This window comes from Hyla sarda, chromosome 2, assembly GCF_029499605.1.
Source record: "Hyla sarda isolate aHylSar1 chromosome 2, aHylSar1.hap1, whole genome shotgun sequence".
NCBI lineage: Eukaryota > Metazoa > Chordata > Amphibia > Anura > Hylidae > Hyla > Hyla sarda.
Window position 1 is genome coordinate 424,033,171 of NC_079190.1, and position 11,272 is coordinate 424,044,442.

Genomic DNA, 11,272 nt, shown 5'->3' on the forward strand with positions numbered 1-11,272 from the left:
GAGACAGACAGAGGTGTCAGCAGAGAGCACTGTGGTCAGACAGAAAATAAATTTAAAAAGAAAAGAACTTCCTGTGGAGCATACAGCAGCTGATAAGTACTGAAAGGATTACGATTTTTAAATAGAAGTAATTTACAAATCTGTTTACCTTTCTGGCACCAGTTGATTAAAAAAAAAAATTCACTGGAGCACCCCTTTAAGGTTATGTCTGATGTAGAGTGGGGCAACAAAGTATTTAGTCAGCCACCAATTGTGCAAATTATGGTGGAAAATAAGTATTTGGTAACCTGCAAACAAGCAAGATTTCTGGCTCTCACAGACCTCTAACTTCTTCAAAAGACTCCTCTGTCCTCCACTCGTTACCTGTATTAATGGCACCTGCTTGAACTTATCAGTATAAAAGACACCTGTCCACAACCTCAAACAGTCGCACTCCAAACTCCACTATGACCAAGACCAAGAGCTGTCAGCCCTATTGAGACTGAATCTGCAATAGGCAAGCAGTTTGGTGTGAAGAAATCAACTGTGGGAGAAATTATTAGAAAATGGAAGACATACAAGACCACTGATAATCTCCCTCGATCTGGGGCTCCATGCAAGTTCTCTCCCCGTGGTGTCAAAATGATCACAAGATCGGTGAGCAAAAATCCTAAAACCACACTGGGGGACCTAGTGAGTGACCTGCAGAGAGCTGGGACCAAAGTAACAAACGCTACCATAAGTAACACACTACGCTGCCAGGGACTCAAATCAGGCAGTGCCAGATGTGCCTGATTTGCAGGCCCCCCCCCCCCCCCCCCCATTAGACAGCAGCAGGGCCCCCCTATTAGACAGCAGCAGGGCCCCCCTTTAGACAGCAACAGGGCCCCCCTTTAGACAGCAGCATGGACCCCCCTTTAGACAGCATCAGGGCCACCCCCTTTAGACAGCAGCAGGGCCACCCCCTTTAGACAGCAGCAGCCCCCCCCTTTAGTCAGCAGCAGGCCCCCCTTTAGACAGCAGCAGGGCCCCCCCTTTAGACAGCAGCAGCCCCCCCCCTTTAGACAGCAGCAGGCCCCCCCTTTAGACAGCAACAGCCCCCCCCCGTTTAGACAGCAGCGCCCCCCCCTTTAGACAGCAGCAGGGCCCCCCCTTTAGACAGCAGCAGGCCCCCCCTTTAGACAGCAGCAGCCCCCCCCCTTTAGACAGCAGCAGGGCCCCCCATTTAGACATTAGTAGCAGCCCCCTCCTTGCATGCAGCTCACCTCCTCTGTCGGTTGCTGCTGCCGCTCTGCTGCCCCGTTCTCCCATCCTCCGGTCCTCATTGTGTCGTCCTATGGAGGAGCATGTGACATATATACGTCACTCTGCTTCCTGCGTAGCGTTACGCTGGGCGCAGGGGAGGAGGCGGAGTGACGTGTGTGTCACATGCTCCTCCATGGAACACTATGATGCGGATGGGAGGATGGAAGAACGGGGCAGCAGAGCAGCACCAGGTATCGGGCATAGTATCGGGGACATTAAACGAGTCCCCGATACCATGTAAATGGCTAGTATCGGCCCCAATACCGATACCAGTATCGGGACATCCCTAGTATTTATGATATACAGTCATGGACGTAAATGTTGGCATCCCTGAAATTTTTCAAGAAAATGAAGTATTTCTCACAGAAAAGGATTGCAGTAACACATGTTTTGCTATACACATGTTTATTCCCTTTGTGTGTATTGGAAATAAACCAAAAATAGGAGGTAAAAAAACAAATTGGACATGATGCCACACCAAACTCCAAAAGTGGGCTGGACAAAATTATTGGCACCCTTTCAAAATTGTGGAAAAATAAGATTGTTTCAAGCATGTGATGTTCCTTTAAACCGCCCTGGGGCACGTAACAGCTGTGGGCAATATAAAAATTACACCTGAAAGCATATAAAAAGGAGAGAAGTTCACTTAGTCTTTGCATTGTGTGTCTGTGTGTGTGCTCCACACTAAGCATAGACAACAGAAAGAGGAGAAGAGAACTGTCTGAGGACTTGAGAAACAAAATTGTGGAAAAATATCAACAATCTCAAGGTTACAAGTCCATCTCCAGAGATCTAGATTTGCCTTTGTCCACAGTGCACAACATTATCAAGACGTTTGCAACCCATGGCACTGTAGCTAATCTCCCTGGATGTGGATGGAAGAGAAAAATGTATGAAAGTTCTCAACACAGGATAGTCCAGATGGTGGATAAGCAGCCCCAAACAAGTTCCAATAATATTCAAGGTGTCCTGCAGGCTCAGGAAGCATCAGAGTCAGCGCGAACTATCCGTCGACATTTAAATGAAATGAAACGCTATGGCAGGAGACCCAGGAAGACCCCACTGCTGACACAGAGACATAAAAAAGCAAGACTACATTTTTCCAAAATGAATTTGAGTAAGTCAAAATCCTTCTGGGAAAACATCTAGTGGACAGATCAGACCAAGATAGAGCTTTTTGGTAAAGCACATTATTCTACTGTTTACTGAAAATGGAATGAGGCCTACAAAGAAAAGAACACAGTACAGTGAAATATGGTGGAGGTTCAAGGATGTTTTGGGGTTGTTTTCCTGCCTCTGGCACTGGGTGCCTTGAATGTGTGCAAGGCATCATGAAATCTGAGGATTAACAATAGATTTTGGGTTGCACTTTACAGCCCAGTGTCAGAAAGCTGGGATTGCAATCGAGATCTTGGGTCTTCCAGCAGGACAATGACCCCAAACAAAAAGCACCCCGAAATGGATGGCAACAAAGCGCTGGAGAGTTCTGAAGTGGCCAGCAATGAGTCCAGATCTAAATCTCATTGAACACCTGTGGAGAGATCTTAAAATTGATGTTGGGAAAAGGCACCCTTCCAATAACAGAGACTTGGAGAAGTTTGCAAAGGAAAAGTGGTCAAACATTCCGGCTGAGAGGTGTAAGAAGCTTATTGATGATTATAGGAAGCGCCTGATTTGTTATTTTTTCCAAAGGGTGTGCAACCAAATATTAAGTTAAGGGGGTCAATAATTTAGTCCAGACCATTTTTGGAGTTTGATGTGACCCTATGTCCAATTTGCTTTTTTTCCTCCCTATTTTGGTTTAGTTCCAAAAAGCACAAAGGGAATAAACATGTGTAAACATATGTTACTGCAATCCTTTTCTGTGAGAAATACTTAATTTTCTTCAAAAATTTCAGGGGTGCCAACATTTACAGCCATGACTGTATGTGTGCACCTTTATTTATTTATCAATTTAGCTTAACCCATTGCTTTGGGGTTTTATGTGCAATTTATTTAACCCTAAGGCTACATAAGCATGGTTTGTGAATCATAGATCATGATCCAATAAAATCTCAGTTTAATTTGAAATCCCAATAAAATTGAGACATATAACCAAAGATTTGGTACACAAAATGGCACTACTGCAGTTCAAGCAGGTAGCTGCTTGTACTCAATGTATGATATAAAGAGGGTATGAACTCAAAATGCATTAGCACCGTTTTATGGGCAGGGGGAAGCAATCCTTCTTAAGGGCCTATTTTTGGCAGACCAGGCCAATTTTGCCCTGTGTAATTAGCTCAGGGATTAATTGATGAACGTGCAAACGCTCGTTTGTCAGCTGATCCTATACTATATGCCGGCCAAAAATCATTGCTACTCAGCCTTTTTTTTTTTTTACTATTAACTGTGCATCTAAGACCTCGTTCACATCAGTCAGGGAGCTCTGTTCACTGATTCTGTTAAAATGATAGAATTTTAGCAGAAAAAAAATTCTGCTGGTCTTTTTTTTTTTTTTTCTAAAATCCTGCAAAATAACAAATCCGGCAGACCCCTTTAAAAATCAGTGGGACCTGTCAGATTCCGTTTTTGTCCTTTGTGACATAATCCGCGGTACTGATGTAAACATATCCTAACTCTAATTTACAACTTATTACTTCCTTTGTCTCACCATATTTTATTATCTCTAGATTGCTTCTAAGAATACCAGAAAGAAAATTTCAGATGGTCATTCTGGATAAACATGGCGTGGACAAAGAAAGATATGCCATCCCTATAAACAATTCAGACCTTTTCACACTCATTGACTCCTTCCCTCTTCGAAAAGATGAGATGGCATTTCAAGCTGAAGTAGGACACACATGTAACTGACATGTACCGAACAACTTTGAATAAAGTGATGGAGAGCTGCTGCTGCATATTCCTGCTGTACAGATTTTTGTGAATTTCCTTTCTATATTTCGGCTTTTAACATCACAAATGCATGATCAGTGCCAGATTTATTGGATTCAGTATTACGTACACTCGGGGGGATACATTAGCCTTCCCATTCTACTGCTGCTTGGCAAACCCATTGAATGGTCAGTTAAAACCGCTGGGGCTGTTATTTTTAGTAACATTTGGATACAATTTTAACCCATGTTAGGCTTGTTTCACACTATAAAATTACTCAGTTTTAAAGATCCGTACGAAGTTCCGTCTGAAAATCAGCTGAAAACGTCAGTTACAAAATCCTATACGGCCGTTAGAAAATCGTGCATGCACTATTTCTCCCGTTACTATCTTCCATCACAAAATAACGTCCGTTATTATTAACGGGCTATAACGGGTTAAACCGGCTATTAGAAAAATCCCATAGACTATAATGGGATTTTCTAACGGCCATATAGGATTTTGTAATCCAGAGAATAGTTAGGACGTCACTGTAGAGTTACGAAGAAAGAAAAGGAATCCTGGCACACCAATATCTTGCTGAAGGTGAAGCTTTTTATTCAAGCATGTATTACATGGGTGAACGCAGCACGCGTTACGGCCATTCCAGCCTTTATCAACTGCATAGTAATAGTACAGACTAACGTGCTATTTATGCGCCAAACACTCAATAATTACGTCATCAGTGATCCCAGACCGCCTCCCCCCGTGACGTTGTGCTCTCACAAATTTATGAATGGAGACAAGACTGTAGTATCAGGGGTAGTTACTTCAGACCGGACGTTGCAACTATGGAAAGAAGAAACAATACATAAGTGGCTATATGGTAATTATATTCAATATAAAAGTCTAGATAGTTCATAGTCGCGGTTTAAACCACGAGGTTCCAGTGTACCAAGTTTATGAATCCAATAAGCCTCCTTGCGGGCTAACAGTTTTTAAAAGGTCAGCGCCCCTTCGTGGGGGAATTACCTAGTCATTTACTTGGTATTGTAGCTGAGCAATGTTATGAATTTTAGCATGAAAATGGTTCGGTATCGGCAGCAGTAAATTTTTACATCGAATACTGGATTTATGCCTGTTAATGCGGTGCCCCACACGCTGAGTAGTCTCCCCAACGTATAGGAGACCGCACGGGCATTTGATGAGATAGATAACATTCCTGGATTGACATGTAAAAAAAACCTTTATTGGAAAAGATTTGCCGGAGGATTTGCAACGTATACAGGAGCTGAAGTAACCACCCCCGATACTATGGGCTTGTCTCCATTAATATTTCAAATATTTCAAATATCCATTCAAATTTGTGAGAGCACAACATCATGGGGGGAGGCAGTCTGGGATCACTGATGACGTAATTATTGAGTGTTTGGCGCATAAATAGCATGTTAGTCTGTACTATTACTATGCAGTTGATAAAGGCTGGAATGGCCGTAACCCATGTAATACATGCTTAAATAAAAAGCTTCACCTTCAGCAAGATATTGGTGTGCCGGGATTCCTTTTCTTTTATATAGTGTTTTGTAACTGACGCTTTACAGCTTATTTTCAGACGGAACTCCGTACAGATCTTTAAAACGGAGTAAATTTGTAGTGTGAAAGGGGCCTTATAATATCAGCAAAATGTTCCAGAAACATAGACAGTCATGGATTTTAAGCAATGTTCTTCTATCATGACTGTACCCAAGAAATTAAATTGAGCTGAGCTTTGGTGCTGGTCAACGCTCTCTTGTAGTCACTATCTACCATGTCATAAAATGCTTTGCAAAGAGACATCATAATGGACATTGTACTCTCGGCAATGCTTCTAGCTGTCTCCAGAATGCTGAGATGAAGAAGGTACAGGCACCTTCACAAACATTTTTCTTTGCTCTACTGCATTTAAATGGAATATGCTATAAGACATTACATATTGTGGTTTTCATGTTTTCACAGTAAAGTGAACCTTCAGTGTTGTGGGCCTTATTATGAAAAAAAAAAAACCCACTGTGCTAAATAGTCTTTCTTCTAAATTACTTTCATTTTGAATTCAGCACTGAAATACCTTCACCAAGCACCTATTCTCCCCGCTTCCTACCGCTTGAAACTGTGCATTAGGGGACGGAACTCCCTGCCCTGTCTTTGTAGCACCCATAGCCAGAGCAAGACCCAGTGTTAAGTGATCCTAGGGCCCTGGGTATTGTGCTGGCTATGGGTGCTATGCTATGGAGATGGAGCAGGAATTTTTCTCTTATTGCACAGTTACAAGCAATGGGAAACGGGGAGAATGAGCATGCGATGAAGGTTTTCTGGCGCTAAATTCAAAATGTAACCAATCTAGAAAAATATTGTGCACAATGCTACACCTTTTCATAAAAGGGCCCACAAGATTAAAGGTACACTTTATACATACGTTGTTTATTCTTTTTTTTATATTTCCATGCTACTTTTGATTTTTCTAATAAATTCTGATATATTGCAGTTTTCACAATAACCTTTGAAGTTCACAATAGACTGACATTTCCTTCTCATCAATCATCTCATTATCCCCATCAAGTTTACAATGAATAACACCACTATAAGACAGCTGGAAGCAGATCTAAACCATTTACAATAGGAGATGACCATAGCTCCGTTCCACCTCCATGTATAGATCACAGAGCATGCCTAGAAAACTCTCTAGACCACTGGCTCTTATGATCCATGGGGCTGCTATAAAGCAGGGTAGCAGCTCAGGTAAAATGTATTTCCCCCATAAACTTGTATAAAGTAAAAAAAAAATCTGAAAATGAATTCAGATTAGAAAGAAATAATATTAGTCAGTATCTGATTGAAGTTATGGTATAGGTGATACAGTTCTTCAAAGTAAAAGATTAAGCAAGCCTAGGAGGTAGGAACACGCTTCACAAGGAATGCCCCCTCCGCTCAGAATACAACAGAATACAAAATCAATCTCACCACAGACATAGGTAAAATAATGTTACCATAACAATGCTGGATATACCGTCTCAAGAAAACATGCAGTTTGCTTCTACCCTTTAGAGCTAACCATATCCTGGCTGCCGTCTTCGAGCACCATGTAAAGTTCAAAGAGTTGCGATCAAGCTTATCTGACCAAGAATTACATTGATTAGCTTTGCTTAAACCATTGGTCCAGGATTACAAAAATATGTCTAACTACGGTTGTGTCTGGTATCACAGCTAAGCTCCATTATGGGGATGAGCAGCATTGCAATATACAACCTGTGGTAGGTATGGCACTGTCTTCATAATAACTCATTAATGTGTTTCAAATCGTAGACAATGCCTTTAACCCCTCCCACCATGTCGATAACATCATACAGTTGGTACAGTTGTGTGAAGCAAGCTCCCGCACTGTGCTCACTTTATAGACTGTGAGTGTCGGCTGCTATTAGCAACTGGCACTCACTGTAAGTTGACAGTATGGTGATGTCAGTTACTAAGCTTCATGGATGCCGCGATGAATAGTGATCATGACATTTAAGAAGTGCATTGACATGGCAGCTGGAGTCCTTCTGAAGGCCTCTGTGCCTACCCCAGGCAGGCTGTAGCAGCAGAGGACGAATCTAACTTATCAACGATATGCAATAGTTTAGCACTGATCAGTATAAGCATTCTCACGGCTGCATATAATAGTGTAAAACAGAATATAAAAACAGAATATAAAAAATAAGAAGAAATGATCAAAAACTGCCATCTAAGCCATAATGGTACCAATTAAAACTACAGGTCATTGCATAAAAAATTAGCCCTCATACAGCCCTGTAGATGGAAATATAGAGAATATTTTAGGCAAATGTATTTTGTAAAAGGAAGTGTTTTACTTTTTAAAAGTGGGTATTCTTAGAATTGTATTGACCTATAGAATAGAAATTACATTTCAGTTTTACTATAAAAATGAAAAACGTTAAGATTTGCAATATGTTTAATATTTATTTTTATATTTATTTCACCCCACAAATTATATTGTTTCAATTCCGCCTTACATTTTATGGTAAAAAATAAGGTGTCACTAAAAATGTTACGGTTCACAAAAGGCAAGAAAAAAAAACTTAAATGCAAAAATGATTTTTATTAGCTGGGTCATCGAGGCCCAAACAGACTGGGTTGTTAAGGGGTTAAAAGAAAGTCCCAACAGATTTCACTATTCAGTGTCTGTTATCATTGAAATCCACATATCCATAAAAACCTGACTGAAGCTTTCTTGCATTAGTTTTCTATGCCAAACACATTGGAGGCACAGGATATGCGTGATGTTGCTTTACGCCTTATGTACAGTTTCTTTTTTTCTTTTGTCTTCCATAAAGTTATACAGATCATGTGACTTAAATACTGTACAATTTGGGGGTTTCTAGAGGACACATTTTTATATATGGTAATAATGAAAGCTTTTAAGAATAAAATATTTTTTATGCAGAGATGCTATTGTATATTATATTGTGGAAGAGGAATATACATTATTTTCTGTGGATAATTAAAATGAATTGTTGCATGCTCTCCTGGTTGTTGTTTTTGTGTTCTTTATTATATTAAAATCACATTGTAGTTTTAAAAGAGACTTCTATAGAAGCGAAAGCAAAGTATTTCTTCCATTAAAGGGGTTATCCAGGAAAAAAAACTTTTTTTAGACATCAACTGGCTCCAGAAGGTTAAACAGATTTGTAAATTACTTCTATAAAAAAATCTTAATCCTTTCAGTACTTATGAGCTGCTGAAGTTGAGTTATTTTCTGTCTAAGTGCTTTCTGATGACACCTGTCTCGGGAACTCTCCAGAGTAGAAGTAGATACCCATAGCAAACCTCTTCTACTCTATGCAGTTCCCGAGACAAGCAGAGATGTCAGCAGAGAGCACTGTTGCCAAACAGAAAAGAACAACTCAACTTCAGCAGCTGATAATTATTAGAAGGATTAAGATTTTTTAATAAACGTAATTTACAAATCTGTTTAACTTTCTGGAACCAGTTGATATAAAAAAAAAAAGTTTTTTCCTGGAATACCCGTTTAAACATATTACCTCCCATTCACTTATTGTGGAATCATTTTCATGTATACAGTATTTTCTTCATCAGTTCTTCACAGCTGCTAAGACCATTGCTTTCTGGTATTAAATATTGGCTTTTGTTTCATTTTTTACAACTCTGTCCTGTTGTGTGACAAATATACAAGTGAACAGCTTGTTGTAGTTGTGTTATTTGAGATGTGTCTTGTAATGTCTATTATCTATTAGAGATAAACAATTAGGCTGTGCTGACATGGAGTATTTTGGTCAGTGTTTTGTCCTCATTGTGGTCAATATCTTTTGCCAAAAGCAGTGGAACCAACACAGGGAAAATCTATAATAAAAACATTAGCAAATGGATCTGCGGTTTAGACGAACTCCTGGTTTTGGTTGAAAATGCTGACAGAGATAAGGACCTAATTCTGATCAAAATACTATGTGTGAACCTAGCTAGTATTAGATGACTGCAAGCAGAGATTTTACAAAACTGTGGGGAACTGTTATGCAGAGCGAATATTGGAACGCTGTTTAACTTTTCATTTTAGAGTTGGCTGAAAACAGGATATTCCAAGGATAATTCCAGAATAAATTGTCATTTCGCAATGTAAATCTCTGCTCATTCTGGGTTACTACTGTGTATATAAGTGTGCATTAGAGAGAGCTGTCAATCATTGAGTAGAAACACCCACTTGATTACATTGCTTATTCTTGACCAAGTAGTTAAAGGTTATTCCGACATACGTATTTTTATTATTTGACTGTGCTACAGTAGCTGTAAAGTCAGTGTAGTAATATAATATAGTGTCTGTATCTAAGTTCGATGCCGATCTCGCAATTCTTACGTGAACTTTATCCCGATACAAAATGAGTGTTGTCTCAGGCTTTTCCCGGGTTGCAGTGCGGCCCAAGACATTGCATCACTAGCCAGGTGTTGAAAGGGAGCCTGTCTGTGTGAAATGACCGCTGGGTGAGAGGGAGATCATTCTCCACAGGGCTGCAGGGAATTGTAGTTTAAAGCACAGCACACATATAAGGGAGCTCAGCTGTGCTGCAACGGGTGAGGTGGTTGATGTGTGGGAGGAAGAAAATAAACCTCCCACCTAGAAACAAGGGATCCTGGGGATTGTAGTTGGATGGAGGAAATTCAATAGAAAATAGCCATTTCACAAAAAGAATGCAGCAGCATTATGGTGCTCACAACATAGCCAATTAGCCCCAAGACAAGTACGGATCCTTCCCAAGCATGTCCATTACTGTCTGGCAGGTAAGTTCTAAAGTCACCTTATGGTGGATAACCCCTTTATGTGGGCAGTGGTATTCATGAATATTTATCATCTATGGCCTGCTGACTGTTTGTTAGACCCATTTACAGAGAGGTACAGATGCAAACTGAGTATGGTCCAGGCCAATAGCCCATATGACATGTTTAAAACCTTGTATCTTTTGTTGTATTTGATTATAAGGCTATAATTTCCCCCAGGCACTGCTCAAATGGATATTCTCTGTTTCAGGCTCTGTTAACATTGTTGCTTGGTGCTTCCGTCCCTTTTGCAGCACTACCCTTTGCAGTGAATGTGGTCCATCAGGTGCCATTTGGATCTATGGTATATAGTTATCAATGGAAGATGTGACACCAGTGTTAGCTGAGTTTTAGAATAAACCATTAGAGGATGTAGGAAAATACTGTAAAAATGATTTTTTATTAATGAAAACAATGTTAACATGTCGATAACATTTTCATTTGAATACATTTTAAGTAAATCTAAAGTGAATTGCTTCCAACATCAACTTTATTGTGTCTGTAGGGCCTGTCTCAGAGACTAAAGTAACCAAAATATAGACTGAATATACAGTTCTCTGCCTGAGATTTATATGGCTCTCTAAGCTCCGAAAGTAGTACTACTCCAAACATACACATATACAGTATTGTGGGGCCAAGACGGATACATGCACTGATCTGTAGTAAGCAAGAACATTGTATTAAACTGCAGAAATCCTCTATATACAATAAATAGACTGTACAGTGACATTTTTAGAGCCTCTTAATAATAATAAAATAAGATTTCTTCTGGTATGAA

The 11,272-nt window shown here is 40.0% G+C and overlaps 1 protein-coding gene across 3 annotated transcripts in view; it reads left to right on the forward strand.

The window, feature by feature from the left end:
* SRPX (sushi repeat containing protein X-linked) overlaps window positions 1-5,522 on the forward strand; it is a 146,611-nt gene extending 141,089 nt beyond the window's left edge. For all 3 annotated transcript variants that reach the window (XM_056558919.1, XM_056558920.1, XM_056558921.1), the window contains one exon: window positions 3,954-5,522. In XM_056558919.1, coding sequence (XP_056414894.1) covers window positions 3,954-4,134 — 181 coding nt within the window. In that variant the 3' untranslated portion in view covers window positions 4,135-5,522. The remainder of the gene's footprint in view (window positions 1-3,953) is intronic.
* The last annotated feature ends 5,750 nt before the right edge of the window (window positions 5,523-11,272 follow it).